This window comes from Chaetura pelagica, unplaced genomic scaffold (assembly GCF_000747805.2).
Source record: "Chaetura pelagica isolate M959 unplaced genomic scaffold, ChaPel_1.0 scaffold17, whole genome shotgun sequence".
Taxonomy (NCBI): domain Eukaryota; kingdom Metazoa; phylum Chordata; class Aves; order Apodiformes; family Apodidae; genus Chaetura; species Chaetura pelagica.
In genome coordinates, this window is record NW_009970726.1 from 497053 (window position 1) to 514964 (window position 17912).

At 34.4% G+C, this 17912-nt stretch overlaps 1 protein-coding gene across 1 annotated transcript in view; it reads left to right on the forward strand.

The window, feature by feature from the left end:
* MALRD1 (MAM and LDL receptor class A domain containing 1) overlaps positions 1-17912 on the forward strand; it is a 199103-nt gene that overhangs the window by 7321 nt on the left and 173870 nt on the right. Inside the window, exons 3-8 of the mRNA XM_010007011.1 lie at positions 171-265; positions 344-505; positions 2623-2716; positions 5394-5537; positions 10478-10635; positions 16008-16100. Of these exons, the coding sequence (XP_010005313.1) occupies positions 171-265; positions 344-505; positions 2623-2716; positions 5394-5537; positions 10478-10635; positions 16008-16100 (746 nt within the window). The remainder of the gene's footprint in view (positions 1-170; positions 266-343; positions 506-2622; positions 2717-5393; positions 5538-10477; positions 10636-16007; positions 16101-17912) is intronic.

A 17912-nucleotide genomic window follows, 5' to 3' on the forward strand; every position in this document is an offset into this window, starting at 1 on the left:
AACTTGACACAGAGTGGCTGCAAGTGTGAAATAGATTGTTTCTGGGGAAAAACTTCTAGTTGGCTTTTTGGTTATTAATTCATACCAGTATGTATGCCTTGTTTTGCTGTTATTATTTTAAATAACTTATCTTGAAGCTTCTAAGATTTCTCTTTTATTCCTTTTAATAGCTTATTTCCTCTCTTTGTCCTCTGAAATGCGGTCCTCTTCTGCAACTTTAAGGACCAATGTTTTCCTTCCAAATGATGAAGAACACGTTTGCCAGGTATTTTGATACATAATTCTTGTATTTCATTGTTTGTCATAGTACCTTCCCTGAATAATCAGACCTTTTTTGTCCTAGATTACATTTTATTATTGGATCAGTCCAATGAGTGGAACATTGATGGTGGGGCTTCAAAAGCAGTCTGAAGATACTGTTACAAACATCTGGCAAGTTTCAGGACAACTGCAAAATCAGTGGAAAACAAGTACCATCACAGTCCATAGCACTGAAAAGTATGAGGTAAGAAAATTGAGGTGGCTGTAAATTGTGCTTGTAAAATGTTTTATAAATGGTAAGGCTTATAATTCAGTAAAAACTGAATATTTTATAAATGGAAAGCATTATCATGAGGTAAAAAAAAAAAAAAGAAAAAAAAAAAAAAAGAAAAAAAAAAAAAAAGAAAAAAAAAAAAAAAGAAAAAAAAAAAAAAAGAAAAAAAAAAAAAAAGAAAAAAAAAAAAAAAGAAAAAAAAAGAGAACTCATTTGGAAGTTCATAGTTGACACTTAGAAATATTTATTGTTTTTATATCTTGGTGGTGTTAAAGCTAATGACAAACCTTCCTTGTACTGTGTCTTGAATATAACAGTCAGTGTCACTGCATCATAAATTATCCACCTATCCATAGAAATGGCAGACTCAGGACCTTAACTTTCAATCCAGTATTCCTTTAGCCACAAATTGTGCCAATAAACTCAAAGTTTAATTTACATAGAAAATACCTTTGTATACTATGAGATAGTGTCCTATAGGGATGCTTCAGGTGACAAATCCTGTGCTTAACTATTCATTGTAGCTTTGGCCTTTTTCTCAGAACACATGCTTATGTTGTGGGGTTTTTTGTGTTTGTTTGTTTGGTTTTTTTCCCCTCAAAGCTGCTGAAAAACAATGCAAGTCTCAAGCTATGTAATTGTTTTTACATGTGCATTTACACAAAACATTAGCACAGTAAATGTAACTTAGGGCTATAGTATCACGGGTGATGTATAATCACTGTTATGCATAATACTGGAGAGAAAGTGGGGAATAGAGAAGAAAATCAGATGCATTTCCTCCTGCAGTAATAACTGTGAAGAGTTGGTTAGTATATAAACCTGAAGGCATGAGAACACAACCTCATTTCAATAATCCATGTGAGTAACAAAATTCCTTTACTTGCAGAGGTAACATTGTGCTAAAGCATCCAAAAAGCTATGGATTTTTTTTAAGTAATACTTGCCTGCTCAACTCTGAGAATGGATGTTACAAAATGATTGTACCTGACTCAACACAATATCAATGTTGTTAGTTATTGATAACTTACCTCTACCTGATATAAGTGTATGTATAGCAATTAGAGATTGTGCCAGAATGGTTTACTTTTAGGTTTACTTTTTCACACTTAATAGTGTTTAGAAAATTGAGTGTGTCTGGGCATGGTTAATATAGTATTACATCTTCTTCCTCTAAATTGCTGAATCAAATCCTAATGAGATTTTTGCTTGCAAACCTTTTTATCCTTTGGCCTCTATAAAGTGAACTGATGGGCATGGTCCAGCTTTAAAGAGTCATGTGTCAAACTCACTGCAGTAATCATTGCAATGGACTAAAGAAATGTAGCTGGGCACCCGACCAAACCTGGAGCCTGAAGCTGAGTAAACTTTCCTCTTTGGTTGCATATTTTTCCTCCAGTAACCACTTGAAAGATACTGATCATTCAAGTGAATGGAATTCACTTATTCTTTTGCACTTATTACAATCTTTAGCCTACAAAGCTACCTGTGGCATTTTTCTAGCTCAATTTTTTATTACAAAAGTTTATATGGAAAAAAAAATAAAGGATATGGATTGCCCTAACTGCAAGCTATAATATATATATATATTGCAATTGAAGTTATCAATAAGTAGATTTTAACTTCACAAAGAAAAAATCTGTGAAAGAGTCAAATATTTGTCAAAAATACATCAAGGTATTTCTGGTAAAAAAAAAACAAAAACTTGATGAAAGACTTCTAACTCATGGCGTTTGTTGCTCTGACTTTGCTCCAGGTCTCTGATAAATTCTGAAAACAACTAGAAAATATTCATATTTCCCATCTATGGCTGATGAAACAGAAAATCTTTGTATTTCTCGACTGCTGTGATCCTTGCTTAGATTTTAATGTATTTTATTGTGGGTTACAGATCCTTCCTATTAGATGCTACTTAGATATGTCAAAAAGCCAGGATGGTAACCCTCCAGAATTAAGTGTATTATCTGAATTCTCATATTTCTAATAGAAAGTCTGTGGACTAGACTAGCATATCTTGGAAGGTTTTTTCTCTGGCCTGTGACACTGGTGAATGCCATTTCTTGTTGATTTGCTGTTAACCTCTGCAGGTTATCTTTTGGGGGATGGTGGAGACCCAGAGACAAGATGAAACCATTGCCATTGATGATATTACTTTCAGTGAAGGGTGTTATCTGGCATATGGTAAGAATACCTGTTTTTCAGGAGATGGGTAATTTTACTTCGTCTTTCCCTTGCATTAGAAGAGAATGCAGAACGGAAAGCACTTTGGTGTTCAAAGGATTTCTTAACTCCTTAAGTGTTTTCATCTGTCTAATTTTCATTCCTTTAAAACATCTTCTGTCATATCACATCTAAACACAGTTACAAATAATGGCAACAAATACCTTAAGAAGTCTGATAAATATAAATGCATTGCTAGATTCTAGCAACCATAACTGCTTAAGCAGCTGCTGCAGGAGGATATAAATCTCTCTGTACAAATATATTTGCTTTTTTTCATAAACAAAGTGCTTCTAGAGAAAACAAAAATTAAAAAATGTGTATCAGCCATAGAGATCTAATACTGTCGCAAAGAGATGCAAAAAAACCCCACCAAACAAAACCAAAACCACAACCCAAAACAACTGAAACAGAAACAGGGTGTACTCACCAGAATTTATAAACCTAGGTCTTAAGTTTGACATACATGGCAGCGGTTGAAGTGTATAGTGTGTCATACAGGTTGAGCTACTGCAGTGTTAAATACTCAGGTATGTTCTAAAAGCCAGTTCTTATCCCATGCTTCATCACTAGCAAAAGTAAGTTTCATTAGGTGACATCTAAATTGCTTAGAACAGCAAAAAACAGGGTCAAAGGATCTTAATTTTCTCCCTGGAAGAGGAGTTTGACTACTGAACATTTTCTGATAATTTAAACAAAAGTTCAGGTTGATGGTTGTTTGAATTTGAAGTATCTTTTTCTCTAGTATTTATAGAATGTCTGAATAAGAAGTCTTGAAATTAAGACTGCGTTAATGGCATAATATTTTGGTTAAAACTTGCATTTTTTATGTATCTCTTCATGAATTTTAACCCTAGTGTAATTGCACATAAGAAATAATCTGTGCATTTGTATTCATTAGCATGACTGTGTTTTTAGAGTCATGAGTAAAATAGCTTTTACTACTTGTGCTTTCAGGAATTTCTTGATACTAACTGTGATGGCTAAATAAAAATGTAATATCATTAAGTTTTATTTTTTTTATTTCCTCCTCTCCCTCCAAAAGGGTCCCCTTTCAGTCTCTTGTCCAGCTCTGCTGTTCATTTCCTGCACATTCAGCATTTAAAAAGAACAACCAAAACCTTATCTTCATTATAGCAATTAAAAATACTCTGCAGTTTGTAGTTTTCCCAAAAGCTGCCAGGCTGTCTCAGTTATCACTTGAAAACACCACAGCTTTTTATTATGCAATTGCATATGTACTGCAAAAAAAAATTTAGCTGTCAAATAGAAAATATTAAAGATATCCTCTAAAACATACCTCATACAAAATCCTTTATTGTACCTTTAGTAGACTTTCTATTCAAAGGCTTCATAATCTTGTCTGAGTGTCTGGTTGCCCTACAGAACTCTCTCCTTAATTCTGAAAAATTCTATATGTGAAGAACTCTATGAAGAATGTCTCTCTGATCTTGCCATAAGGATGAAAGCAAAGAGCAACAAGGCCTGGAAGTGGAATACTGTAAAGGAGAATGAGGTTTTGGTCCTCCTTAAGTCACTTGTAATGCAAAAATAGTGTACCTTCTCTGCAAAGCTGGTTTCTTTCTGGAAAACTGGAGTAATTACATATGTATTATTTATAAGTTATGAATTCTGACAAAAATTCAGTATGAATACTTCAACAGAGAAATCTCAAATTTAATTCCTTGGTTAATTCTAATCATGCAAAGATGTAGCTTTAATTTCACAGATGTAAAGCCAGATGAGGCATCTTTCAGATGAACTGCTACAGAGATGGGAGTCAGAAGAAAAAAAAATCCTAATCTTACTGTTGTCTGACATGCTGCAGAATGGAGAGCTGGAAAATGGGATTTTTGTCCCAAAAGACCGAGATTATTGTCAAAGCAAATCAGCAGCCTCAGGAATAATTGAACTAAATTTTAAATGAACAAAAACCTTCTTTTTTTTTTCTGTAACTAAAAAGTGTTAAAAGAAGAGCTTGATTCCTTTTGAGTCTATTTGCATATTTTTTCAAATGTTGAAATTTAACCAAATCCATCCTTTTTTAGAGGTAAGAATGTTGTGTGGGATTATATTGGAAACTTTACAGAAGTCAGGTAGATGATACCCGTAGCTCTTCCCTGGTCCACTGACGTAGTCAGTGAGTTGTAGAAAGACACTAGATTAGTCTGGCATAATCTGTCCTTAAAAAGTTCTGGAAAATATGTGGTGATGTATTCAGAAGGTTTTTGGTTCTAAAAAGAAGCAAGTCTTATGGAGATGCTGCTGACTTTAATCTCTGTTAGAAGTGACTTTTCGGTAGCTATCATCTCGGAAAGTAGATAGGTATTTTTGTTATAATATGTCATTTTTTATGTTTCCTGGAAAGTCTTTGCACAAGTGAATTAATGAAGGATGGAATGCCTGACTAACATAAATAACACTCTACTGCTCTGAAAGAAGCATCCATCTTTGGTGAATTATTTTTTTAAATGCTATTGCTAGAGATGGAAGCCTGAAATACTACACAGTACTGATGCACAATGCTTTTGAAGTAATCAGAGACAGAAAGATCGTCAAGTAGTTTAGTAAGCATGTGTTTCTAATGGGAAGCAGTCTCACGACTTCTTAAGAATCTAAGTGGTTGCTTGTCTTTCAGCACTGCAGACTTCCAGTTTTGAGCTTGACGTGTGCGAATGGCATTCAGACCAGCCAGCTGAGCCTGCTGTGTGGGCACGACTGCAAGCTGGGCACAAGATTGCCTCCTGTTCCTTCCTGAAAGACTCGAGCAACAACACTGAAGGTGGGAAATGTAAGTTAATACACAATTGCTAGCTGCCATGAAGAATACGGTGCTTTTTAGAACAAAGTGCTGTACCAATGTAGAAACAGAACAAAACCATGAAAGTAATTGTGTGCATTTTGTATTTAAATTAGCTTTTGCTTTGATCACTTAGGAAGGGAGCTGCGAACACATGTACTAGTAAAACAGGAAAGATTTAAATGTAAGAATTCCCATCTAAACTAATAATTGATTTATTGTCCACCTAATTCTTTGTGCGATATCCATGCAACATCTTGGTGAAATTAAATTAAATCTATCTACGCCTACAGCCCATATGGGTGTTTTTTCTGGTTTGTTTTAGTTTGATGCTTGGCAGATTTAATTCTGTAAGCTTCAAATATTGAGCACATAGTCAGGAATTTCACTTCAAACCTTTAAATAGGAGACCTGTAGAAAAAAAAATAGTATAGAAAAATTGTTTATTACCCTTAAAACCAAAATAAGGTAGTTGAAACTTTCAGAAGTAAAAAGCAGATCTTGTTTTTGAAGTCACTATGTAATGTTTGTCTATGGGAAAGTTTTTTGAAAGCTTAATGGATAGAAATGTCTAAGTGTAGTAATGTGAAATGGAAAAATCTTGCCAGCTAAGTGTTTTACTTTTCTTCAAAGGGGTTACGTAGCACTAGTTGTAATGGCATAATGTGTGATATAGCTTTAAAGGACTTACTGCTTGAACTCTGAGCTCACAGACAAATGGAGCACATCTCATTGATAGCAGCAGAATGAATGTTTAAATATTGTTTTAATTTTAGAAAGATTTAAAAAATAAATTTTAACATGAATTTCAACACACTCTAATTAACTATAAGTCAAATTATGATTGGCTAGCAAGCAGAAGTGCTTGAGTGTATACACTCTGTTCAGATAAATTTTGACATGTTAACATTCGTGTATGCAGTGAGCACATAGACAAGTAAGGAAGATTTTTTCCTCAGCCTTTTTTTTATGCCACAGTGCCTTTCAGTTTCCACTGAGATATCTAACAAAAAACTTTCAATTCTAAAAAAGCTTTTAATTTGATATTTTTTTTAAACACCTTCCCACCTTCCTGAAAGGTGTGATATCATTGCCACACCTTAGCATGACACCTCAAGGTCTAATAATGGATGTGGATTTCGCTTTTACGGTAATACTGCAATAACAGAAAAGAGACTGAAATTCTGTAAGTGGCTTATACAGGCCCAGCTCACAAGCAGTGTCTACTGAAACAGAACACATTGAAATGTCCGTTGTTAGGTTCTTGCATGTTATTGTATAAATATGCACAGGTAGCTGAGTAGGCTGAAAGTATAACACAAACAACTGCTTGGGGATATTGCCTGTGCTTCCATGTCATAAAGGAAACAAAATTTTGATAAATAGTCAATGTCAAAACAACACACAGAATTTGATCTGTCATTAATATTGGAAAGCATGGAAAAATCTAAACTATGATTGCTCACCTCTCAATACATTCTGTATTTCCATTAATTCAGACTTGTGGAAGCATTAATTAAGAGGGTGAATATTAACTGAAATTCTAAAAACCAAATATATGGTATGCAAACTGTAAAAATGTCATGCTTGAGAGCTCAAACTTGCAATGCAAATAGAGCTTGACTAATATTATTTTCTGATTTTCATCGAAGCTTTCACTGCTACAAATAAAAGAGGGATAAGAAACTAAATTATAAAGCAGAGGTCTAGACAATTATATTTATAAAGAAAGGACTGCTTATAGGCTTTGAATAATCCTTCCTTCTTGGTATTCTTAAATTTAATAAAATATTTTCTTTCTTTGGAAGACTTTTTTCTTTGTTCTTTTATTGCTTTTCTCCTGCGTTGTATTGAAGGCACTTCCTCTAAATATTTTCCTCTTAATTTCTCTAGAAAATACTTTGTTGTTTTATTCTTTATTGATATTTCCAACATGGTGTGTGGTTTCTATAGTTCATTCTTCTTGCATTGGATTAATCTAGTTTCCTACATCTGGGTAACACTAATCTAATAGGAAACTAATGAAAACAGTTCTCTGCATAATAAAAGTAAAGATTATGAAATACAAAAAGAAATCAAAGGAAGCACCATGGCTTTTTTAATCCAACGTTTCATATAGGTAATGATAAATATCCCTCAAGTTGAAACATGAAAAAAACAGCAAAATCATTAGATTATGTGATTCTATTACATTTCTTCCTTCTTTTTTTTTTTTTCCCCCTTTTTTTTTTTTTTCTTGAAAATTTCATCCATGACTTGTGAGTTCATAATAATTCACCTCCAAAGAGTGGAAAAAATGACCATTCATATTTGACTTCTTCTTTCCTCAAAATGTTTGCATGTTTGCAAGGAATTATTTTAGACTGAATTGCTGGGGAAGAGGACTTATCAGAAAAAATTAAAAGGTGCCCCTCTGTGGCTCAGTTTAATTGAAGGCTCAGTTGTTACCATAAAATTAGTAGCCTAGATTCAAATTAATGTACTTTATTAAATGAAAAAGTACTAATTGAAGCAGGTGTAACAAAGGATTTGAGTTGGAAATAGGTTAAGATGGAGCTCAAAAGTTGCGTAATTGTAGGCTTGGAGTTTTCAGTGTAGCAGGATACAGATGGGTTCACTGTCCCACCCCAGCTGTAAGAAGACTGGGCCACGTCAGTGGGAAGTTGTAAGCTCTCCTTCTGGTTGAGCTCCCTTGCTGTCTGTGTCTGATCTTTCCACAGGACTCCAAGACTTTGCTTAAAACACACAATTTTTTTTTTTCAAAACTGAAAGTAACCTTGATCTAGCATAGGGGCTGGATTAGATGATCTTCAAGAGGCCCCTTCCAAACCTGACCACTCTGTGAAACAAGACGTTCTACCTAAAATCTGATTAAGCACCCATATGGGCAAATAAAAGGTTTTATGGGAAGATATTAAAATCTACACCCTTTCCTGGCAACAGTCCCAGAATCTCTTGCCAGAAATGCATGCAAAACTCCAAGCCTATAACACATGCACCTCTCTCACTTGATAGAACTACTGCCCCATTAGCAGGTATGAAGTGGCTTTTCTGAGCTTCCTGTTCTACTTCTAAAGCTATGGGAAAGTTTAGCACCTCAGAAACAGAAACTAATGAAAATTCAAGAGAACAAGAAGTAAAGAAGATCATAGTATAAACACCATAACATGTTCTGCAGTGTCTTGGACTCAGGGAAATACTGATCTTGGAGAAGAACTGCAAAATTTGTAACAAATGAAAGAAAAATGTTCTTAATGCCATTAATCTTTAGAAAACTACTCCAGAGATATTGGCTAAAGGTAATAATAATACTAAAAATAAATCACTGGGAGAGGGAAAATGACTCAGCAGATTAGCATAGTTTACTGCCTGTCCAGTTAAACTGACATAATTCTACTTTTACAGCCTTTAGAGAAGAGGGAAAAAGTGATAATAAAAAATAGCATTTTCAGGACAGGAGTTTCTGGAGTCTTCATTTCTGAAAGTAGGCCTGAATTTGTCTCAGAAACATTAATAATACATAAAACATATTCCCTGAAGAACAATCAGTATCCCCAGTGGACTCGTAATCATTTTGGATATTTCATAGAACTTCAGTTCATCAAGTGCTGTTCACTTGCTTTCTTATCTAAAAATCCTGTCAGCTCCACTTTGTCTGATTTTCAAGGATTTGGAGCTTAAATTGAAAGAGGGAAAAGAATGTTTGTTATCATTAGGCTCGGAAAATAAAATGTGTTGGTTTTCTATTCAGAGAATACTGAGGTTAGATAAAGAACAGGTTGTGTAAATTCTACTGTAGTTTCATATTTCTCTTCTGCACAAAGCAGTAGCCATAGAAGTGTAGATGCTTTGTTGATCTCTGTCAATCTGAATGCTGGGTTAAATTTGTAATGTTTCCTTATATCAAGGTTAGCTGCTGTGGCAAGAAATTACAAACCTAATTCCAATGAAATTGCAAGACAAAGTAAACTGACAACAAAAGGAAAAAATGTGGTCCTTCATAAAAAATTGAACATTTTCCTTGTGAAATGGTACTTTATGCCTTCAGCTTGAAATAGATTGTGTAACACCTGCATTTGAAATAAGTTGTATGTGGAGACAGGGAAACAGAAACAGTGGACTTAAGACCTTTAATCAGTCCTTGTTTATTATTTGAACAACTGCTTCAGAAAGCAGCAAAATATTCAGTGACTCAGGAGGGGAAAAAAAAGAGACCTGATATATTTTATAAGTATTTAGCCTTTTTATTTCTGACAAATAAAAGACACTGTTGAGTGGATGGAGTATCCTTTTAGATCTCTGTAGGAATGCTTTTATAAGGGGCAGTAGGTCAAGAAGAGCACAAATTGCTTTTCTGTTTCAGGTAGAACGACAATATGCTTCTAACATTCTGATGCAGAAATTCTGGCTGGGAAGTAGACCTTGATTACATGGTGGTGATGAAACTGCCTCCTGTAGCAGTAATGCAGCATACAATCACCCACTACCTTTATTTATTTATTTATTAAATTATTTTATTTTATAAATTTTGGAAGAGTCTAGAGAAGTATTACTGTAAAAAGTGTTTTTTCCTGGAAACCATAGCAGAAGAAGGAATAAAACCCAGTTAGGTATTGACTGGCTGCAAATGCAAGGAGCCTGAGCTGAACCTGGGACTGCTTAACAGCTTTTAACATGCAAAGTAACAACTTCAAGGTACTATGAACTGATGTAATTACTGGTTTCTGGGGCTATCTGTGAGTCAAATTAAGATGTATATCTATCTTTTTAACAGGAAACACTTACATGACATCCAAATCACATCATCAGCAGTATGATCAAATTCTATTGTTGCTGGAATGTGTCCATGGTTTAATTAGAGAAAAAAAAAAATACATATTTTGTAGAAAAAAAATGCACTTCTTTTTTTTTTTTTTTTCCAGGCGATTTTGAGTGGCTAGAAGCCAATGACAATGCGTTATATAAAAGCACTTATCTTAACAGCTCCATGTGTCATTGCTCCAGCAAGAATTGCCATTTTCAGTTTCATTACTCCATGGCAGATAACAGCATTCTCAAGGTGGTACTGTTCAGTAATCAGGTAAGGAGAAATATGCATTCATTTTCAAAGAGTACAGCAGCCCATATGTTGCAAGCCAAAATGGAAGAAAATATGCCTGATAGTACCTGCCTACCCCTAAGTCAGTTTGTGCAAAACAGTAACTTGGTATTGGTCCACTGACCTGTGCAATTGTAAAACCTGGGTATTTGCCATTTCAGCTATAAACTAATTTGAAGTGTGAATGTTCTACAATAACACTTCAAGGACAAACCCAACCTATTACAGAATTAAATAATTTTGGGATTTCAGGGAAAAAATCTATAGTAATAGCTTTTCTAGCCTTCACATTTTGGAAATGGGAAAATAAGTGCTTTTCTCTATGGAGACAGAGAAAGAAAGAAATGTTGCTGGCTCAGGATGCCTGGAAAGCTCTTGCTTAGCCACCTGTCTTACCTTGCCTATGTTTTAGAGCAGTAATTTTCCTATTATTCTACCTATTAGTAGATAAAATAACCATATGAAACTGAAACACAAATGCCAGTTAAGCAATGATAACTTTTTCCGAATATTCCGTTTTGAAAGTCTGGTTTAATAACTTAATTTTGATGCTATTGTACTGCTGAAATGAAAGCAAGAGCAGTACAGCTGGTCTTATTAAGTTAATGGCTCTCCTATCTTGATCTTGGAGTTGAATTACCATCACCCAACAGTATAAGTATTTAAAAAGACAGATTCACTTTATTTGCAAAGATAGGATGCAACCCCCCCCTGAATTGTAATACTACCGAGTGGTTTAAATACAGGAAGAGGTAATGGAAATACCTTATTTCTTTCTCTCTGTGTCTTCAAGTATTCATGAAAACAACTCCATGTTCTTGTCCATTTCTCATTCATAAAATAGAATTGTTATATTTTTCTATGACCATTACTATATCAGGGAAACGTAACATAATCAGTGTTCTAGTCAAAATGCACAAAGATTTGTGCCACGGTGCTTGCCAATACATTCCCGAGTTTGATATCCACAGCAACCTTGAGACAGAATAGGAATATTGATTTCAGTGTTCACCTAAGTACCATCAAGTGACCCAAAAACTTTCCCTGAAAAGACAGTAAATTATGTGAGCCAAAACCATGAGAAATTAGGCATTTTTGTTCCCATTAAAATTTGGAGCCTAAATTGAATTAATTGATAAACAGTTCCTTACTTATGCTTTAGAAGGTTTTTGGCAGTTCTACATCAGTCCAGTCCACTCTGTTTCCGTAACTTCTCTTAGACCTTTGATTGGTTAATTATTGAATTTCTCCTTCAGGCAGAAGTGTATTTTTTTTCACGTAGACTTATTTAAAGCTGAATTACACATACTGCAAAATTTTCCCAGAAAAACCTTCAGGAACATAAGCTTCTGCTGGTAGCTTCAAAACCAAACCCCTATAAACTCATATTTGAGACTTCTTAAATGGAAATGAAGGTTGAGGTAGCTCTTTGCTTCTGAATCATGAGATAGTTTTCTGAATAGCAGTAACATGTTATTGACTTTAACTTGCACCCCACGGTAACCTGCAGCTTTTCCTGTTTTATTTCTGGCTTAGTAAAGTTGCTCTTCATTCAGTAGTACTGCTTTTGATAATTTAATTTTTCCCTCTTAACAGTGATTCATATGTCCTTGATCTTCATGTTATTGGTTTGGTTTGAAACTGTTTTTTATATACAGAGATTACTTAAAATTCTAATTCTGTCATTCAGAGTGTTTGTAATTTCTCCCACTTTAGTGTAATCCACATTTTCTGATATTGTTTTTTTCATTCCACTATCCAAACTTCTAGTCAGCACTATAGTTATGTCAGGTCATGGAATAGACCTAGGTAGAGCTCTTTAATATTTTTCATTTAGTTTTATACAAAACTATTAAAATATCTTATATTAAATAAAGTTACACTCCTATTTATACAGGCATTTTACAGTAATTTCATCAATATCAAATCTCTTCAATTTACTTAAAAATGTCCTGTGAGAGTATGTTAAAATGCCTTGATAAGGTAATGTCTACTTTTTAAAGTCTGTCTACTGTGAATAAATATATTACATTGACTGAATGTGAATTGCTCCTCATCAAAAACAGCTAATGTAGGTTTCTCATTTTCTAATTCTCTAGCTGCTTACAAGATTATTGTTAGAAATTTTTTCCAGTGTCTTATAAGCTGTCAGTTTTCAGCTGATTGGCTATAATTGCATAGTATTTTTTTTCCTTTTTTTTCTTTTTTTCTCTTTTTTTTCTTTTTTTCCTTCTCTTAACTGTAATATATATCCTTTGCTCTTCCAGTTCTCTGTTTTCACACACATTCTCCTCAGGTTCTTGGAGTTGGTTGCTGATAGCAAGATATTTCTTCCATTATGTAACTTTTAGTTAAACCTTTCTGATTCCCTTCCAGTTTCAGCACTCTGGCTTATATACATTTGTAATATTGTTCTTTATTCTGGTCCATGTTTGCCTTCATATTTGGCAATATCAACTCTCTTTACTAACATGAAATATGAACAATATTAAGTGTTTATTGACTGTCTGTTAAGTTTTACACTTTTCTGTGAAAACTGAAACCAAATAATCTCTCATGTGCTATTCATTACTTGCTCCCTCCTCCTATAAAGTAATGGGCTTGTGTGTCTTCCTTTTATCTTCTTATTTTTTACATCTTGTATGGCTTACAAAACAGACAAGTAAAACAATAAAATATGATTTCAACTGATGTTTCTATGTGCAAACATATTTGTACCTTTATGCACTAACATTTCTGTAAGTGTTCAGCAACGCTTGCAAAAACCATTCAATTGCACGCCTCTGCAGAAGTCAAAGGTGATCCATTAATCATTGTGGGGGAAAAAAAAAAATAAGCTTTTGTTCCAAATTGCTCTCTGAAATGAATGAGGAAAGGACAAAATTATGAGCCCAGTTGCACAGCAATAAATGTATCTGTAGAGAAATGTAAAAGAAAAATAATATAGAAATAAGGCAGTTGTATTTTATAAATGGAGTTGATAAGAAAAAGTCATGTTTGTCTCCTCCATGCTTCAAATCTGAGTATTATCTCAAAAAACATTTCAGGGAGAAGAAACAGTTCTTGCTCAATTTAGCTTTACAAAATTGTTTATAGATAGTAATATATCACAATAAGAGGAACAGAATGAAAGTATTTTGAGCAACTGTTCCCCTCTATCACCAAAATAAATCTTGGGGGGAAGTAATGTCAAAGCAATGCATTCAACATCTTAAAAAAGGCTAGAGACATAAGGAATATGCCAGAGGAGTTAACCCGTTTGTGCCAAAGAAGGGGAAGGATCTCATGTACAGGTTGGATGCTACGGAGAAAACATTGTGAGGACAGAAACAATGTTATTGACTTATTAGAGCTGTATAAAATCAGAGGATAATATCTGTTGCATGGAACAATAGGCAGATTAAAATGTTGTTACATCTGAGGTAATCTACAGCTTTCAATGTAAAAACCAGCCCTAGAAAAGGTCTGTATACTGGCACATGCACAGAAAACTCAGGTTTACCACTACAGGCTGTTTTTATTAAAACTAACTGAAGAGAAAGATCATCCTAGGGATGGGTATCTAAGCTGTTGATTGAATGTGAACAAAACTATAGGATCCAGACACATCTAAACAAATAAACAACAAATGTTGTGTTCCTACAAGGTATACAAATGTCTTTGGAGGATTCATATACATACCGGTGGGGGAATTTGTGCATGCCCAAATGCATTAAGTAAAACATTTTTAAAAGCCAACAGCTGTCCACAGGCTGTGGTTTTAACCTGCAGTATGCTTCCTAGTACATTGTCCTTTTTTTGTGTCTTATATGTGGCTATTGTAGGCTAATAATGTTAACAGATTTTCTTTGGAAGCTGAATTATTTAGCAAAATCAAGTGACATTTATGCAGAATGAAGCGTCCTTGATATTGAATCACTTTTTACTGAATATCTAGCACATGGACAAGCTGACAAACACTCGTATGCTGCAGTGATGTGGAAACTCACAGCTGACTTTTATTTTTGAAAGCAAGTATGTATCATGTGGTTGTTGATCTCTTATGTCATTCAGTGTTTGGAATTAGAGTATTGGCTTTGCCCTGTCTTGCAGTTTTCCAAAATTGATCATTAAACACATATTCAATAGAGATTTAGTCCTCTAGCTTTGTTCTTGTGCCAATACAGTTGAAGCTTTGGTAGGAAATGAGTGTGAGTAATTGGCTACTTGTCACAAATCGTACCAGTGTTGTTCCATTGGCTCAGCCTCTCAGTCTATCAAGCAGTAGACTTTTTATATTGCAAGACAGGAAAAAAGATAACTGTCTTTGTCTATAGTATTGATTACATTTCACATACCTATCGTATTCCTTTTTATTCCTCTACTGTAAACTTTTTTTTTTACCCTTTCAATTCTGTTCCACATCTCTCTTACTCTGCTTAACATCTTTTTCTGAACTGCTTCTAATTCTGTAACATCCATTGTGGAAATTGCATGACAGGTATTTTGCACAGTATCCTAAAAGAGTCTCACTATTGGTTCTTAGAATGGTAAATATGTAAAAACTGATATTATATTATTTTATTTCTCATTTTGCTTTATTTTGGACCTGATTCTTGAAAAGATTTTATTTAGGAATATGAAGTTCACATTGCTACATTTCTTTCCTTTATACTGGTCTCAGCATGTTCCAATTAGGATCATGACCAGAAGCAGAATGATCATGAGCTGTTTTTGTCAGATTATTTAATTGAAAGAACTTGGAACGGTTGCATAAAGGCAGCCTTAACATATTTGGTACTTCTGCTGTTACCCTTAGGAGGTGGAGTGAAAATGGGGATTAAGGTAACTCAGAATATGACTAGGACTTGTTAGACAGTACTCTGCCTGCTTGCTTTACAGATTAAAAGGAATAAAACAAAAAAAGATTTTTAGCACAATTGCTGGGGTAATTTTGACAGAACTCAAGTTCAGTTCTAAGAAAACTAGATCTAATTATACCACAACATACTGTAAGCAGATATTTATGAACAAAGAAACTAATGTAGAGAACACTGTGGGAAAATATTGTTAAATTTAGCAATAACGTGGCTTAATTTACATATTAATTCACTTTAATTCTGCCAAGCTGACTCCAGATAATTATATGATTAATCTGCTTAATGACAGTAAACACCTCTTGTTTCCCTGCTCTCCCATAGTATTCAACTGCAAAGATTACAAATGAGCCCGAAACTGTATTTCCTCATATAGAGCAACTTTGGATATAGTGGTCATTTGGCTAGGATATTACAAGATTGAAGACAAAAAATGACCTTGATAATTTACAGAGAAACAAAAATTAGCTTTGTAACATCATGATTTACATTCTACAGGAAGAACACATCTTGTGGGAAACCAGTATCATGACTAATAAGAAATGGGTCAAAGTGGATATACAGCTACCAAAAAGGCTAGAAAAATTAAAGGTATGCTCAGTTCTTTAATTATTTACTTTATAGGTTATAAAGCTTCTAGGAAACTCAACAATTTGTTAAAATTTTATGTCCCCTGAAAGGCTGGCTCTTTGCTTCAAGGTGGGTAAAGCTTTGCTTATAGATCAACAAAACAACTACACAAACATTATGTGTTGAAGCAGCTGGTCTTTAATAATGTACAAGAAAATGAATACAAATTCTCACTATAGTTTATGTATTCAATTTGAGTTCATCTCAGATATTACCCATTCATTTAAGTGAGATGATGTGAATGATGTTTGGGGGATTTCAGTTGAATGATGTAAACCAGTACTTCTGAGAGAATATCTTCCCCTTGAATTTGCAGGCCTGGAGAATAACACAAATTTGTATCTACTCCATTCTTAAATTAATAAAAAAGTTTCTATTTTATAGAATTTTACATTTACAATAATATTTGTAATTATGTAAAGTCTCATATTTTACTGTTTCAACAATCAGCTGGAAATATAATTTCTTGAAAAGACAAAAACTAATCCAGCTGGAGCCATTGATATTTTCACATATATTAGAATTAATGTATTTCAGCATTCTGGTAGATTGTAAGTACCTGTTGTTGCCTGTCTTTCCTTTTCCCACAAGGACAAGTGTGAATAACCAACCAGATGTTTAATAAGACTATCTATAGTATCCAAAAATAAATTAAGAAAAAAAGCTGCTGAAGCTGTATGTATGCTTGTAGAAAGCAAACCCTATGCATTCTTTGTACAAAGAGGACAAGGATCACTTGTGCTTAGTGAAGGAAAGATAGTGTCTTTAATATGCAGCTATGTAATGTTTTCAGCACAGCATTCCGCTATTTGAACTAGTAAAGAATGGATAGTATTAAAATGCTTTTGTAATTTTGAAGAAAGTATCTCTAGTGGAAGATTATGACATATATAATTCTTAAATCTCAGTAAGAAAAATGCCTTTTGAGATTTCACTCCAACCGAGGAGTGTGTCACAGACTTCTACTTATGCCCCAAATCATGTCTGTTCTAGTTTCCTTCTATTTTGTTGGAAACTCTTGTTGAGCTTTCCTTCCAATGTGCTTTCTGCCTCATCCACATGACTGCTTTTTGAGACTCGCATTCTGACCAAGTCCCAGCCTGTCAAAACCCATAACTCCATTTTTGGTTTGTCTCTCAGTGATTTATTTCATTGCTATCTTCAGATTTCTGATGGATCCAAGTTTTCTTCTTGTTTACTGCTTTAGCTGAGGTAAAAGAAACTTGGATAGCACAAATGGGGTAATTTCCTTGCTCTGAGACCCAATAGAGCTGGGCTCCGCAGTGGCCAGGAGCAAGATACATGCTTCTGAAACTTAGTTGCTCTAAATCAGCTTGTGTAAAATCTAGCCAGTACAAGGGAACTCTGTAGGAGAGAGAAAAGCTCCTTGAATCTCTATGTCTATGCCAATAGCAGTAAAATAAGCAGGGCCAGGGCACAGGCCCAAGGATTGCCATGTGATAGCCCATGTAATTAACACATTAGTATGGTCTCTAGTGAGGTTTTGGTTCAAGCAAATTGGCCATCTCCCAGGCAGTGCTTGGAACAGTTCAAGGGTTACCAGCAGACAGGGAACCATTCCACTGCATAGACTGGATGCAGCCATCTTAAGTAGTAAAGAAGATATCCAAGGATAATCCCAAACCCATTTTATTCACCTGTGTCTTTCACTGAAATATTTTCCCTTGAGCATCTGCAAAGAAGATGGAGTCTTTAGGGTATTACATTTCAGGTCACTCTTCTAAAACACAAAGGTACTGCAGCTTTTTAGAC